The sequence below is a fragment of the Coregonus lavaretus genome (genome assembly GCF_964263955.1).
Source record: "Coregonus lavaretus genome assembly, chromosome: 22".
NCBI classification, from domain to species: Eukaryota; Metazoa; Chordata; class Actinopteri; order Salmoniformes; family Salmonidae; genus Coregonus; species Coregonus lavaretus.
This window is the reverse complement of record NC_140009.1, coordinates 19,666,638-19,683,874: the sequence shown is the minus strand read 5'-3', so window position 1 is coordinate 19,683,874 and position 17,237 is coordinate 19,666,638. Positions and strand designations below refer to the sequence as shown.

The 17,237-nt window shown below is 44.5% G+C and overlaps 1 protein-coding gene across 1 annotated transcript in view; it reads right to left on the bottom strand.

Annotated features, from left to right (window-relative positions):
• Positions 1 to 17,237, bottom strand: part of LOC311149873 (protein bassoon-like) — a gene marked incomplete at its 3' end in the record, with an annotated part of 102,887 nt that overhangs the window by 66,132 nt on the left and 19,518 nt on the right. Inside the window, exons 2-3 of the mRNA XM_084187113.1 lie at positions 6,160 to 6,345; positions 4,729 to 5,931 (exon numbers count right to left, since the gene is read on the bottom strand). Coding sequence (XP_084043239.1) covers positions 4,729 to 5,931; positions 6,160 to 6,345 — 1,389 coding nt within the window. The remainder of the gene's footprint in view (positions 1 to 4,728; positions 5,932 to 6,159; positions 6,346 to 17,237) is intronic.

Genomic DNA, 17,237 nt, shown 5'->3' with positions numbered 1-17,237 from the left:
TGAAGGCATCAAAACTATGAAATAACACATATGGAATCATGTAATAACCAAAAAAGTGTTAAACAAATCAAAATATATTTTATATTTGAGATTCTTCAAAGTAGCCAACCTTTGCCTTGATGACAGCTTTAAACAATCTTGGCATTCTCTCAACCAGTTTCATGAGGTAGTCACCTGGAATGCATTTCAATTAACAGTTGTGCCTTGTTAAAAGTTAATTTGTGGAATTTCTTTCCTTCTTAATGCGTTTGAGCTAATCAGTTGTGTTGTGACAAGGTAGGGTTGGTATACAGAAGATAGCCCTATTTGGTAAAAGACCAAGCCCATTTTATGGCAAGTACAGCTCAAATAAGCATAGAGAAACGACAGTCCATCATTACTTTAAGACATGAAGGTCAGTCAATATGGAGAATTTCAAGAACTTTGAAAGTTTCTTCAAGTGCAGTCGCAAAAACCATCAAGCACTATGATGAAATTGGCTCTCATGAGGACAGCCACAGGAAAGGAAGACCCAGAGTTACCTCTGCTGCAGAGGATAAGTTCATTACAGTTACCAGCCTCAGAAATTGCAGCCCAAATAAATGCTTCACAGAGTTCAAGTAACAGACACATCTCAACATCAACTGTTCAGAGGAGACTGCATGAATCAGGCCTTCATGGTCGCTGCTGCAAAGAAACCACTACTAAAGGACACCAATAAGAAGAAGAGACTTGCTTGGGTCAAGAAACACGAGCAATTGACATTAGACAGGTGGAAAACTGTCCTTTGGTCTGATGAGTCCAAATTTGAGATTTTTGGTTCCAACCGCTGTGTCTTTGTGAGACGCAGAGTAGGTGAACGGATGATCTCTGCATGTGTGGTTCCCACCGTGAAACATGGAGGAGGAGGTGTGATGATGTGGGGGTGCTTTACTGGTGACACTGTTGGTGATTTATTTAGAATTCAAGGCACACTTAACCAGCATGGCTACCACAGCATTCTGCAGTGATACGCCATCCCATCTAAAGAAAAAACCCTAAATGAGTAGGTGTGTCCAAACTTTTGACTGGTACTGTATGTCTATTTTTCTCTCTCTCTGTTCACACAGTATTTTCAGTACTGAAACGCTACCAGGCATTGAACAGCCCACAACCCACTGCTCTAATCTGTATATCATTATTAAGCCTGGAAGGGGAGGATTCTGGATGAAATGGAGGAGGATGCTAGGACTTTGGCCTTTGGTTGATATAAAGTGCATGTCGGTAGAGAACACATTTTGTTTAGTGACATCCATTTGTGTGAACAGCGAACAGAAGGGGCAGAGAGAGAAGAATAGTGCTTGATTAATAATTCAACGGAGGATGTGCTTTATAAACAGTGAGAGATTAAATATGTAGAGGAGCACAGTGTACTGTACCCTCACTACCCTACAGACCTGGGTTCCAACACTATTTGAAATACTTTATCTGGGCTTGAATGAGCTGTCCTGGTACAATGGAACCAATGGAGTAGTCACAATGATGAAAACTCTGCCAATCTGGCACTCCAGGCAGACTAGAGGAAATGCTAAAAACATTTGGTCTGCTACCCTCCACAGCCCTCCCAAGGTCTAGCTAGCTGAGCAAATCCCAACCCAGCTGGGAAAAGTCACCAGGGCCCAGATTCACAAAACATTCTTAAGAATACATTTCTTCTTAACTGCAATTTTTTCATTAACTATAGACTTATGAAGAAAGTTAAGCAAAGTTGCTATTCCTCACAAAGGTTATTGGAAATTCTCTTGCGCTATTTCTTATGTTTCTCCTTAAGCAAAAAGTTAACAAGAAATTAGATTATTGAAAATAAAGTTATTGGAAATTTTCTTAATTCCAAGATAGCTAAACCCTTGTCTTAAACTCAGGGCAGTGAGAGAAAAATTTCATGAAAGCAATTGAACATGTTTAATTCACTCATAAACTTCATCTGAAAGTTTCAGTATTGATTATTTTAAACCCAAGAATATGTTTTAGAACAGTAATCTCAGTAAGAAATATGCTGTAAGAAATATGCTAACATGATTGCCATTGCTAGCTAGATAGCTAGCTAAAATGGTTGCCTAGCAACAAACATCTAAAGATTTGTAAGAAGATATTTGAGAACTTTGTAAGAAAATCTATAAATCTTAAGATATTGTTGAGGAATTGCACTTCCAAACTATCTTATGAACTTCTTTTTTTTCTTAAGAAGCTTCTTATGTTTTTGCGTAAGAAGTGTTTTGTGAATCTGGACCCAGGTTTTGTTTTATTCCCCCCACCCTCTCATTCTTTAGTTTATCCTGAGACACTGCTTTGGACGTCATACGTATTTCCTCTCTCTCTCTCTCTCTCTCTCTCTCTCTCTCTCTCTCTCTCTCTCTCTCTCTCTCTCTCTCTCTCTCTCTCTCTCTCTCTCTCTCTCTCTCTCTCTCTTTCTTTCTCTCTCCTTATCTCTCTCCTTATCTCTCTCTTCTCTTCCATCTTTTTACTTCTCATCCCTTCCTCTACCCTCTCTCCCTCCCCCTCTCCAGCAGCTCTCCAGTAGCTCTCCCTCTGGACTCACCACGCCACTTGACCCAGCTATAGCGTGCTCCTTTCAGAGTCTCCTCCACAGCCTGGCTCTCCATCATTTTCAGGCGTGCTGCAGAGCCCGCAGACCATGACAGGCCTCTCTTCTACTGACAGTCAGCCTACTGAAGGTCCTGAAGAGGCCTGCTACTCTTGAAAGCTTCCTGGCCTCCTTTGTTTGAAGCATAAATTGAGCCGACATTCAGCAAACCGCCTCTGCCCCTTTCTTTCTGTGCACCTCTAACAGTTTGAATGGGCTGGGATTCCTCTCGGTGTATATCACTTGATCCAATGCATCTTGGTCCCCCACGCAGTCACTAAGGCTGTACTCTGGAGGCTATTTATAGCCCTGCCATTGTCTGTAGGTCTGACTGGACGGATGAACATACAGTAAAATACTGGCTCTGGCATCGATCCACTGTACTGTACAATATTCCCCACAGACCCTTGGGGAGCAGCATGCTAACTCTATGATCTGCAACACTTACTGTTGGATCAAAAGGAGCAATGATTTCATGATCTCAATCATCTGAAATACAAATCCTAATGTGAATAATGAAGTTATTTCAAGGTAACACTTAGGATGAAATTGTGATCAACAATTTGATATAGCTGTACGAAATCACAAAGTCCTATATTAGGCGAATATGATCACGTTTCAGAGAGGCAACCTGAGAATAGCAGTAGCTAATAACATCTCACAAGCCCTCCCCGGCCCCCATATTTCACAAAGCTATCCATCACCAAAACACGGCCAGTAGGTTTGACTGAATTCAAACCCAGGGACATAAATGCCGCTTTATGGTTGCTCCTATGTTGCATCTGCTAGGCTGTGAGTCCAGCGTCAGTGTGGAGGATTAAAAACACCCAGTGACTGGTACACTGCAACAGCAGCTCTTTACATTCTGGTCACACTCACAGATGAAAGCCTGAGCCTCCTTGAATCATAAGGGCTGAATTATAGCGGGAAATACATCTCCCATCTCCCAGCCTTTAATTGGCAACCTGCAAATATGCACAATGTTGATTTACTCAACCTTTTCCCCAGCCTCCTCAACGTCCATTAAGGAGGATTTCTGACCTGGCTCTCTGCAGAGAGGGAGAGAATATAATATAATATAAACTAATCCAGGTTCTTATCCTTTCTTATCCTCACCAATTTAGTCAACATCTCATCTAACATCCGTTTATGGACAATTCACTAAAGTATTAAGGACAATGAGGAGAGCTTTCACCACAGTATAAGCCTACCAAATAAACAAGAAGTATAAGAATATAGCGGTAGTTTGCGGGACACAGATGAAGCCTAGTCCTGGACTAAAAATACAGCTCAATGGAGAATCTCCATCAAAAAGAGAAGCTGCCTGCCTGCCTGGCACGTACAGTACAACCACAAAAGGCCTAGAGACTGAACATCCCTAATGTGGAGGGTTTTACTAAGCCATTCCAACAGCTTCCTCTACTGTGTCTGTCCATCTAATTTCATCCCTTGCTCCAGCCCTTCACTCCACCGTTAAATCTTTAGTATGCGCATGCAGTGTTCTCAAGGTCTGTGTGCTTATCTATAGAAAAAGGTGTGAGAGGGAAAAAGGGCCTGCTTTGGAGAGTTTCATTATCAGTGAATGGAAGGAAAAACTGATGTGTTGTGTTTCCCACGCACCCCTTTTGACCAGGTATTCTGAAAGAACCACTCGCCAAAATGGAAATACTGCCTCTATCAATTGGGCACTGAATTGTTGCGCGGCAGACATGATGGAGATGTAAAGCTTGACCTGCCAAGACGCTTTTAGGTGTGATTACTGTAAAGAACTGAGCGAGCTGCATTACTCACAATGTAATGACAAACAGGAGCACGGGCCTCAGTGAAGGATCAGGGGCAATAAGAGGGGTAGAGAGAGAGAGAGAGAGAGAGAGAGAGAGAGAGAGAGAGAGAGAGAGAGAGAGAGAGAGAGAGAGAGAGAGAGAGAGAGAGAGAGAGAGAGAGAGAGAGAGAGAGAGAGAGAGAGAGAGAGAGAGAGAGAGAGAGAGAGAGAGAGAGAGAGAGAGAGAGAGAGAGAGAGAGAGGTAGGAAGAGCGAGAAGAAAAGAGAGGGGGAGATAGAAACATATAGAAAGAGAGATGAACAGAAAAAGGTCAGAGTATGTGGAAAAGGAAAATCTTGCTTACCTCCAGGTGAGGCGCGGGGTTGAATCCACACAAGTTGCAGACCTGGGTGTGGCACTGGGTGCAGGAGTTGTAGTTGGGCGGCTCAGCTGTGCTGCCGATGTTGAGCTCCGTCTTGCACAGGGGGCAGTTGACTTTGGGCTTCTCGGGCTCCACCGGCTTGGGAACAGGCTCCTGTCTGGCGGGCTGCTGCCGCTGCTGTTGTTGTTGCTGTGGTCCCTTCTGATGATGCACAGGTGATTGCTGCTGTTGGGGCCCTTTCTGAGTTGACCGCTCGGGGCCACCCATTTGTGGTGCATACGGGCCACCAATCTGAGTTGGTGCATGCGGTCCACTCATTTGCGGTGCATGAGGGCCACCCATCTGTGGTGCATGAGGGCCACCCATTTGGGGTGCATGTGGGCCACCCATCTGGGGTGCATCAGAGCCACCCATTTGTGGTGCATGAGGGCCACCCATTTGGGATGCATGTGGGTCACCGATCTGGGGTGCTTGCGGGCCACCCATTTGCGGTGCATGAGGGCCATCCATCTGTGGTGCATGGGGGCCACCTGTCTGGAATGGTTTGGCACCAGGAGGTCCTTGTTGTTTCTTGGAAGGCCCACCCCTGGCAGGGGAGGGCTGGGAGGATGGTGTCCCTGAGAGGGGGTCCACAGAGGCCAGGGTGCTGGCCGCCTGGTTGAGTAGCGACGCCCCAAAGCCAAACAGTTTGGTCAGGCCGTCCTGGGGCGGTTGCCCATGTGGGGCGGCGTGTCGATGGGATGGCGACGAGCCAGCGCTGGCAGCCTGGCGGCCGCCCTGGTGCATCGGGGAGCCTCGGCCAAGGTCTGGCTGGGAGGGAGCCTTGACCATGCCCACCAGGGGGACTGCCCCAGGGTGGGGGATCCGAGGCTGGCCGGGACCTCCAGGCCCTCTCTGGCCATATGGGATGTGCTGTGGGGAGCTTGTCGTTGACCCGGGTAGGGAGGCAGAGCCGGCTACAGGGTGTCTCTGTAGGCCAGGAGAGGGCTGTGGCTGATGCTGAGCTTGGGGTTTGACCTGAGGCTGGGTTTGGCCATAAGGCTGTTGCTGGGGCTGGCTTTGGCCGTAGAGCTGTTGCTGGGGCTGGGATTGACCATATGGCTGGGGCTGAGTTTGGCTATAGGGCTGTTGATGGGGCTGGGATTGACCATAGGGCTGTTGCTGAGGCTGGGAATGGCCATAGGTCTGGGATTGACCATATGGCTGGGGCTGAGTTTGGTTGTAGGGCTGTTGCTGAGGCTTGGATTGACCATAGGGCTGGGGCTGAGTTTTGCCAAAGGACTGGGGCTGGGATTGACCATAGAGCTGGGCCTGGGACTGGGATTGACCATAGGGCTGGGCCTGGGGCTGGGATTGACCGTAGGGTTGGTGGTGGGGCTGGGAGTGAGGTATTGACTGTGGTGGGGGCTGGGCCTGGGGCTGAGGCTGGGGTTTTGGCTGGGCTGCTGGCTGAGCTGGCTGAACAGGTGGTGGCTGGACTATGGGTTTGGCTTGGTGGGATGGAGAGTGGATCTGCTTCTGGCTCTTGGAGCGTGGGGTGGTCATGTCAATACCCAAGGCCCTCTGCATCTGGCAGTTGAGACAGAGCCACTCCTGGACCTAGGGAAGACAAACAAGAGAACATAGTTTGTTAACAATACAATTACATCAATTAATTTATCCTTTTTCATCTTTTACAACGAAGCAAGTATATGTAGTTCGTCAATCTTTACTCTCATCGGAACCTTCGGAAAGTATTTAGACCCCTAGACTTTTTCCACATTTTGTTACATTACAGCCTTATTCTAAAATGTATTTATAAAAAATAAAAAATCCTTATCAATCTACACACAATACCCCATAATGACAAAGCAAAAACAGGTTTTCAGAAATGTTTGCAAATGTATTAAAAATAAACAACTGAAATATCACATTTACATAAGTATTCAGACCCTTTACTCAGTACTTTGTTGATGCACCTTTGGCAGTGATTACGGCCTCTAGTCTTCTTGGGTATGACGCTACAAGCTTGGCACATTTGGGAGTTTGGGAGTTTCTCCAATCCTTCTCTGCAAATCCTCTCAAGCTCTGTCAGGTTGGATGGAGAGAGTCGCTGCACAGCTATTTTCAGGTCTCTCCAGAGATGTTAGATCGGGTTCATGTCCAGGCTCTGGCTGGGCCACTCAAGGACATTCCCTAAGCCACTCCTGCATTGTCTTGGCTGTGTGCTTAGGGTTATTGTCCTGTTGGAAGGTGAACCTTTGCCCCAGTCTGAGGTCCTGAGCGCTCTGGAGCAGGTTTTCATCAAGGATCTCACTGTACTTTGCTCCGTTCATCTTTTCTTGATCCTAACTAGTCTCCCAGTCCCTGCCGCTGAAAAACATACCCACAACATGATGCTGCCACGACTATACTTCACCATAGGGATGGTGCCAGGTTTCCTCCAGACGTGGCTCTTGGCATTCAGGCAAAATAGTTCAATCTTGGTTTCATCAAACCAGAGAATCTTGTTTCTCATGGTCTGAGAGTCCTTTAGGTGCCTTTTGGCAAACTACAAGCGGGCTGTCATGTGCCTTTTACTGAGGAGTGGCTTCCGTCTGGCCACTCTCCCATAAAGGCCTGATTGGTGGAGTGCTGCAGAGATGGTTGTCCTTCTGGAAAGTTCTCCCATCTCCACAGAGGAACTCTGGAGCTCTGTCAGTGACCATCGGGTTCTTGGTCACCTCCCTGACCAAGGCCCTTCTCCCCCGATTGCTCAGTTTGGCCGGGTGCCAGCTCTAGGAAGAGTCTTGGTGGTTCCAAACTTCTTCCATTTAAGAATGATGGAGGGCACTGTGTTCTTGGGGACCTTCAATGCTGCAGAAATATTTTGGTACCCTTCCCCATATCTGTGCCTCGACACAATCCTGTCTCGGCGCTCTACAGACAATTCCTTCGACCTCATGGCTTGGTTTTTGCTCTGACATGCACTGTCAACTGTGGGACCTTATATAGACAGGTGTGTGCCTTTCCAAATCTCTTTGCTATGAGCTCAATTTTGAGTCTCATAGCAAAGGGTCTGAATACTTATGTAAATAGGGTATTTCAGTTTTTTACATTTCTAAAATCATTTTTTCGCTTTGTCATTATGGGGTATTGTGTGTAGATTGATGAGGATTTTAGAATAAGGCTGTAACGTAACAAAATGTGGAAAAAGGGAAGGGGTCTGAATACTTTCCGAATGCACTGTATGTTTCCTTTGTCCAAGTTTTGACCTATGGGATTGAAGAAAGTCCCTTTACAATTGAGTAATCACCAGTAGCAAATCAACCACAAATGGACTGCAGAACAAACTGATTTCAGAGTAAATAACCTCAGTACTAGATTCACCACAGGATCTAGAGATAGGAGCTCCCAGCTCCTCCTCCTCTTCCAGATCCAGGTAGATCCTTCCCTGTGTCCAAGCCTGCTTTCCCACTCTCTCTCCAGCAGGAGAGAAGCGCCGCTCCAAGTTGGCTAAACCAGCCTCCACTGCCCCATCATTTCTCACGTATTCTATTTGTACTCCTCTTCTTCTCTTCGCTCTAATCACGGAAATGTAGGTCTCCTTCCTTGAATATTAATTGATGGTAATTTGAAAGTCAAATTTTTTCACCTCTACTGCTACCATCCTGCGAATCAGGTTGGATAGCATTGATGTTTATGAGTGTCTGAGTCCTGTATCTCTGCGCATGGCGGGGAGCAGTCAGAAAGCCAGGTCCGCGAAGAGCAAATAGTCAGCATTTTAGAGGCAGCTCTTCAACACTGATCATGTCAACTCACCTAGTTCTCTGGTCTCACATAGGCCCAGAGAAAAGGTAGCCAGGCAGGCAGTTATATAGGGAAGGAACTACATGAAACCGGTAGCGTCAGGTTTCAGCAGCATCACTAGCTAACCATATACAGTACAACACTCTTGGGAATGGCCTGTGATCTGGCGTTCCTATCAAGCACCCTTTGCAACATTACTTATTGTAGCCTATTGACATGTGATTTTGGTGGGTCAGTGTTGGACTGTCGAGCACAGAGTAAGGTTGAGAGACGGTTTTTGCTGAGGTGGATTGACTGTGCAGAACATGGCAGCGTAGCTTGTAGTGTTGTTTGAGTCAAATCAGAGATGGTTAGCGAACTGATCCGTTGCCAGTATTGTGGAATAATTCTAATGTTAAGTAGGTGGCGGCATGCATATTAAATCTGGTCGAATGCCATTATATCAGAGAAGAAGAAGACAAACTTTGATTTAATTTCAGAAGAAGAAGACGTGATTTCTTACTCAAAACTTCAGGACCCTAGCCAAGGCCATCCATTTCCAGACTAACCTTATGGGAGGCCCTCTTAAATGTGCGAACCCCTCATGCTTTTTGCCTGGTCCCAGATCTGTATGTGTGTTTACCGTAGCCAACTGGTCTGACTATCGTAGTTGGCAAAATCACATACAAATCTGGGACCAGGCAACTCTTCCTCTGCACACACACATGCAAGCACATATGCACAAACACGCATGCACCTACCTACATACTCACACACACACACACACACACACACACACACACACACTCACACACACCCCCCCCCCCCCCCCCCCCCACTTTGTGTCCTGATTGTCAGTCATTTATCCAGGGGGTCACTTTAAACTAATCAAATGAATCCAGAGGTAATCCTCCTCTCCCTGTGTTCTGTCTCTCCATCTCTCCCTGTCTCTCCATCTCTCCACAGTCTCTCTCTGTCTCTCCATCTCTCCACAGTCTCTCTCTGTCTCTCCACACTCTGAATGGAAGGATGGAAGACGGAGGTGTTCTGTTCTAATCATCCAAGGCCTTATCAGAGCATCTCAGCCCGTCTCCATGCGCCCTCCCATCACTCCTCCAGAGCAGTGGAGCAGCGTGAGGGAGTACTCAGGAGCTCTAATTTCATCTGTCATTAATTACTGGGACAGTGGGAGACAGCAAGGAATTGCAAGTCTCTTTTTTGATGGTAGTGTGTCTAAAGCTATTAGTTGTATACATGTAAACAAACACACTGACAGATCAGCCTTAACAGACTAAGAAGCGGTCGGAATGTCATTGTTTGTGGAAAATAATGTCTGACAGCGTACGCCGGCAAATGTGGCAATTTCCGTGGCCTGTAGACTTGCATACTAGTGTGAGGCGCAGGCAAAAACTAGCTTCACGCTAATTCACACCAGCTGACACCCATGAAAAATTAATGAGACAGGTTAGGAAACCCAGCTACTGCTAAACAAACTAAATGGTAAGACCATAAACACACAGATGTTCAATATCCTTCTTATTAGTAGACGGTTAACAGTATAACTACCTATAAAAGTAGAGTAACTAAGCACTGTGCTAGTATGTCAACATCCAGGATATAGAGCTGACAGGTGACACACACACACACAGTAGTGGTGGTGCGTTGGTGGTTGTGGTGGTGGTGCTGGTGGGGGTGGTGCTGGTAGTTGTGGTGGTGGTGGTTGTGGTTGTGGTGGTGCTGGTGTTGTGGTGGTGGTGCTGGTGGTGGTGGTGGTGCTGGTGTTGTGGTGGTGGTGCTGGTAGGGTGGTGCTGGTGGTTGTGGTGGTGGTTGTGGTGGTGGTGCTGGTGGTTGTGGTGGTGGTTGAGGTGGTGGTGGTGGTGCTGCTGGTGGTTGTGGTAGTGGTGCTGGTGGTTGTGGTTGTTGTGGTGGTGCTAACTGAGGCGTATCATTGAGAAACAGCAGGCCGCTCCAGAAAAGCTCATTACCCACTCTGTCAGAGGAAAAGGCTACTATACATCAGATCAGTCATAGCACCACCAGGCCTTTAATAGAGCTGCCCATCAACCAGCCATCCCCCTCGCAACTCAGGTGTGTGGATCAGAGAGCGAGAGAGAGGGAGAGGGATGGACTGAGGGAAGGAGAAAGAGAGAGAAAGAAAATAAAAGACAGAGTGAAATGGAGAGGGAGCGAGGGAGCAAGAGAGAGAGAGTGAGAGAGAGAGAGTGTGTCTGTGTTTGTGTGTGTCCTGGCGCTTGTGTATGCTGGCGAGCGTGTGCACGCGCGTTTGTGTGTACGTGCGTGTCTGTGTCTTTTCATTCTTTCCAATCTCGTTTTAGGGAAGCAGCCAGCCAGCCAGCATGGTTCAAGGGCAGCTGAGATTGAACTGCAGGCTGTTACAAGTTCTGGCCAGTCCATCTTTACTGCTGTTTAGGATGAGTCAGTCAGAACACTTCACTCTTTTATACTCTCCAAAAGTGTATTTCTCTCCATGGAGAACTTCAATGTAGTCTTTCTCAATCATACAGGTCAATTATTTAGAGTGCACTCCGTTTCTATCCCAGCTGGCCCATTTAGTTAATTGGAAGTTGTGGGAACGTATGTTTTTGGTTTCCCAGTGGTTCTGGGAACGAAGCCATAAGTTTCCTGACCGGTAAAATGTAACGTTTTTTAAACGTTCTGAAAACGGAAGTGAAAATATCTGCTGTTCTGGGAACATTAATTTTTAGGTTGCAGAGAGGTTCTGAGAAAGTTTTACTATGGTTCCCTGAAAGTTTTTCTGGGAGGTTTTATTAATGTTCTGAGAACGGAAATGATTTAGGTTATTTGAAGATAATTAATGAACGTTCTGAGAACATGTTTCAATAAGACTTTTAATAACACTGTTATCTTAATTTGGGTTAACTGTTTTGAACTTGAGGAACAGATAGGACACATGGAAATTAATTTGCTTAGGCATTAATCATGCAAACACATTACTTTTTTTTATTGTGGCACGGTGTCTGTGAGATTCGAACCTCTGTTCTTCTGTCCTCTATCCATGGAATTAGTCCACTGCGCCACCAGAATGGAGCTGGCATGCCATGTTTTTTTTAACTCATACAAAACTGTTCATTTTAGTCTATTCAAACAGACTCCATTTCAAAAGAAACAAGCACTCATTAAGATCAAGTGTGGCCAATTAGCGGGCGCGGCCAACACACCTGAACACACTTAACAGGATAGAGAGAGTTTTGTTGGCACCGAGAACAGAATGTATATAGTTTTAAATAACATTCTTAGAACGTTCTTCGAACGTTACTAATGTTTTCTTGTGGTTTTTCTGGAAAGTTTTCTTAATGTTCTGAGAACATTACTTTAAATAGAACCATGAGGAAATCTGCAGAAAACCTTATGCTGAAGTACTGAAATTCCCACCTAAGAAACATATGGTTCTCAGAACTTTATGCGCTAGCTATGTATATATTCATTTACTTCATTTTATTTATACTCAAGAAGTACTAACCTTGTCAATCACTCGAGGTAGCATTTTGTCAATGCATGTTGTTGAGCACAATAATTAATAATTATTTGTACTTTTCTATTTGATATGCCCCCCCACACTTTGCTGATAAATACTTTGTTGAGGGAAAATGTACTTGATAAGATTGTGATGTGTTGTTGTCTCACCTAGCTATCTTAAGATGAATGCACTAATTGTAAGTCGCCCTGGATAAGAGTGTCTGCTAAATGACTCAAATGTACAATTATATGGTAGTCTATATATTGTTGCCTTTGTACACATTTATCAAAGGTGTGGAAAAGAATAAAGGGACTGTAGAGTATGTGAGTCAATACACTGATACATTCCCTTAAACATCCAGAACAGAACAGAGGCTCCCTATTACCTACAACTTTTGACCAGAGCCCTATGGACCCTAAAGTAGTGCACTATGTAGGGAATAGGATGCCATTTGGGATGTGTAATGGTGATGAAGCACCCTATTCACACCCTAATAATGTGTACACAGTGGACAACAGATGACTACCATTATAATTAATAATCTTCTGCCTCATTATGGCTATAGACCGGTCAGTGAGCTGGATCATCTCCCCAGGGAGGAGAACCAGTCAATATGGGACCAGGATCGTGTGCATTATGGAACACAACGGACAAAGTTTTAAAATAGAAAAACCCCAGAGAAGGAGTGTTTCTTATTAGACAACGACCAATCAATTTTCTTCTGTTTGGTGCCTAATGAATACGAACCAGGTCTCTTTAAAAAAGGGTGAATCACTAATTGGCTTACAGTACTGTCTGCTAAAAGGTGGCCTATCACTTTCTGTCGAGTGATCTTTCAAACACCAATCAGAAATGCATGGATGTGTGTGTGTACATGGGCTAGCCTGACTAGGCAACTCCTTACAAGAATGACACGACAATGATAACCAGAGAAGTTGGCTAAAGCACATACAGTGTGTGATGGATCGGATAACATTTTAAGTATTCTGAATCGATAGTATCTTAGTAATTTATGCGTATTTTGACATTTACCATGACTAAATGATCCACAGTATAAGAGCACTGCAGAATATAGGACTGAATATATCAATTCATTTTTCCCATTGGAAATGTTTGCCTAGAATACTTTAATACCTTTTCTCAGGGGAATTCCTTTCCATTTGGTTAGACAACAGCCCCGTTGTGATAATATAAAAATAATATAAAACTCCATTACAGCAGAGTTCTAGTGAGTCTATCATAATGCTCCCTCAGTGTTTTAAACCTGACAATACGAGTCCAGCAGCGGCCATTTTCTCCAGCTAGCACCAACGCTACCGCTAACGTTCCACATGGCTGTGTTATACTGTACTGTACTGTTGCTCTCTGCTTTAGATGAACAGGAATTGACTGATGTAACAATGAATCTGCATCATCTGAAGATTTCTGTTCCAAACCTTCCACTTTTTCTTCAACTGAAATGTGAAGGTTTTCCTCATTTTCCTCATCCAGTAACACTGTGCCTGTAATTCAGATTAATTTATGTGGGAAAGTAAGATCTGAATAATTGCAAGGAACATTTTAGATCTCTGAAATAGGATGATAAGGATGACAGTGGTGACAAAAATGAAGGCCTACATTGGATATTTGACATTTCCAGAATATTGAATTTAACAGAGAAAATAATGAATCCAAAAAAAAAAAAAAGAATCCAGAAAAAGCTCAGGCCAAAGGGCACGATGATATCAACTTTTAAAGAGTTTAGAACTCAACTCATCATAGTCCTGTGGATAAAGCGCCCCCGTCTCTCTCTTCCTCTTATTTGAGCTTCAGAGTTGCAGCAGACAGCTTAGTCTCAGCAGGCCAGCGCTAAGAGATGAACTACACACTCAGGTCATTCTCAATCTCACTTGAATGACTACTGGGTCACCCCAAGTCCTCACTGAGGAAGTCAGAAACACTCTCACCTCCCTCAGAGGCTTTAGAATCATAGACACACACATATGTGTTTGCACATGCACTTGCATGCGTGTACAGAAACACTCTCTCTCTTTCCACCACCACCACCACCACCATCACCACCACCAATGCCCCTTTCTCACTCTTTTATCACACCCCAATAACCCCCCTACCCACAGTGTTAAGTACCCTCCTGATTGGTCAATGGCATCGACCAGTATTACCGCATGTTACTTAATTTAAATCTGCCTCAGCACTTTGTCTCGCTCCGACTGGCTGATTGTTAAAAACCTCACTATGAGCGATGTCACGGCAGATCAATAGTGAATTTCAGTAAGACGGAAAAACAATACCCTAAACAGAACCCAGCCAAGGAGGGTTAGGGGAGGAGGGGACCGGGGGATTTTGTATTCATGTTTTAAATGCGATGTGGTTCCAGAAGCGTGCTCGCTACCTTTAAAGTGTTTACAGTGACCAATCAATGTGTGTGTCTTATCAAAGGGAGGGAGTTCTGAAACACAGACGGACAGACAGACAGACAGCAGCCTTCAGGCTGGAACGTGACTGGAGGGATTCGAGGAAAACACACCTTAACACCTTAGTTATCACTAAGAACCAGCTTTGGGTCGGTCTTTCAACATCTCCAAAATGCTATTTTCCTCGATCGATGGCCGCCTCTGGTTTTGGTACATGTTTCTCCCCACTGTGTGAAGGGATTGGAGATCAAAACAATGGTGAGATGGTGCAGGCAGGCAGGTAGGCAGGGATGCAGGCAGGCAGGGAGGCAGGGATGCAGGCAGGCAGGCAGGGATGCCAGAAGAGGCGTCATACTGAAATAACCTGTCTAATTAAGCTTGTAGTCTGTCCGTGACCAGCTTTGCTGACCATCAAAAAACGACTGCTGTCAGACTCGCTGCGAACAGCGATGAAGACATCTTTGAACAGGGCATCAGGCATAAAACATGAAAGCGCTCATGAGTAATGCCTTTCTATCAAACTTGCCGCAGCTATTCAAGCTATTTGACTTGCATGTCAAGTAAAGAGAGAAAATACACAACACATTAACTGTTTGTAATCGAAACCCTGTTCAACTGATAAAGAAAATAAAGATGGTGATCAGTGACAATGAAAACTGCATGTACTCTGTAGTTGTGCATGAACTGTGCAAGTCTAGGCCTTAGCACATACAGATTTGGATCTTCATTTGATCACCCTGTTGCAGGAAAACTTTAAAACATTTAAGGTTTAAAAAACTGTCACGACTTCCTCCAAAGCTGCCTCCTCTCCTTGTTCGGGCAGGCTTCGGCATTCGTCGTCACCGGCCTTCTAGCCGCTCCTCTTTTCATCATTCCATTTGTTTTGTCTTGTTTTTCACACACACCTGGTACATATCCCCTCATAAATCTCTGTATAAGTATTCCCTCTGCTCCCCATGTCTTTGTGTGTTATTGTTTCCATGTGGAGGTGTCGCTAGCTCGGTTGAGCATTCATGTTACTTTTGTCGCCGGGATATTCACCCGTGTGTTTTGTTTTCCCAGTGCGCATTGAAGTCGCACTGTATTTGGTTTTCGCATTGCTGCAAACTGCTGCATTGGACGAATAAACCATATTCGGTGATTCACACCTCCTGCGACTGACTCCGTCCTAATCACCCGCTACAGAATCACACACCCAACAGAATGGAGTCAGCAGGAGCGGGGAATATGCCTGGAGCCTTTGAGCGGTTCCGGGAGCATTCCAATATGTTAGCCAGCTTGGGCGAAGTGATGGATCGGGTTCTCCAGGCCGTCCAGCGCCTGAAGAGGAGAGGACCCGATCCTGCAAAACCAGCTGAGCGACCGGATCCAGCCAACCACACACCAGCAATTAGATCTACTAGAGAGCGTGTGGAAAAGGAATATAAAATGATATTTACAATAATCAAACAAAACCAAAATGTTGATTTGAACAATAGATTAGCAAATACAATTATGGAATTTTTTGTTGAAGCAAGGGAACGGTAATAATCGGGGGAGATAGAGAGACGAAATTGGACTCCTGCCCAACCGCACCCTAACTCCCAGAATAAACCTAGAGAGGTTGAAGGTGTCCTTTAAGTAAACAGAAAGTCCAGTGTATCAGAATTAGTGAAACTATGCAAAATGATCATATATCTCTCCCATTACAAATTGATTAGGAGGATATTCATTTTCAACATTCATTTATAGTAAACGCTACAACTACTATGGTGTTCATGGGAAGAAACCTTTTAAGTTAAATCGATGCAACCATTTTTGTTCACCAGATGACATCGAGGTATATGGAACAACAGGCTATTTTATGAACAAAGAGCAGAAAGTAATTTTAATTTGAAAGAGTGCATAATCAATTTTATGAATGTGTATGATAAGTTGATATAAGTTTGGATAATAAGCTTTGATAGAACATTATATTGTGGTTCCGCACATCAATGCCCATCATATGATATCAAGGAGTGGTATGGAGAACGTGAGGTTATTTTAGAGTGTAATGGTGAAGTATATGTTTTAATGAGAGGCTTGACTTTGACAGGGTTTCCTGAAGGTTAGAGAACCGGTGAGGATCCAATGACAGGAAGGTCAGTGTCCTTGAAACTACAGTCAGTTTTTTTGGTTCCGCTGGGAGTATGGTTAAAGAAGTTGATTTCGGTCGATTGAGAATCGTTACAAACACGAAAGTATTCTTTGACGTGAGTACCTAGAAGTTTCTAACGTTCTATATGGAGTTTGTGACGATGTGGAAATAGGATGTAGTTTATGTGGGTAATCGATTACTCTAAGTGAGAGAATCATAATTAGAGTGCTATGTATGTATTAACTTGCTCACCCAAACGTAGACGTACGTCATGGGTGGGTAATAATGAATACAGGTTTTCTAAGTTGTACCGTTGTTAGATCCTTTGATAGAGATACGATTTAAGAAATTAACTGCCCATAAGGAGTGGAATTTATAGACGTAAGTTATAATATTGTACAAAGCTAATTTAGGGTTTCCATTAAACTAATTATCAGTGTGGAGCTAAGGTGGTGAAGTGAAGGAACTTCATTTTGTATCAGAGGGTTAGATGATAAACCAGTGTAATTGGGCTATTTGTGGGATGTCTGTGTCAGTTCAATAGCATTGGTGCAATGGCATAGAGTAAACAAATCTGGGTTTCTGAGTGTAATTCTACTGTTGGTATGTGTTGCTTAGACAGATACTACAAAGTAGTTCAAATGGAAAGACTCACTTATTTAACAGGAATAGCGAGACAATTTTGTGGTAGTCATTTGTTTTGCGTTGCCTACG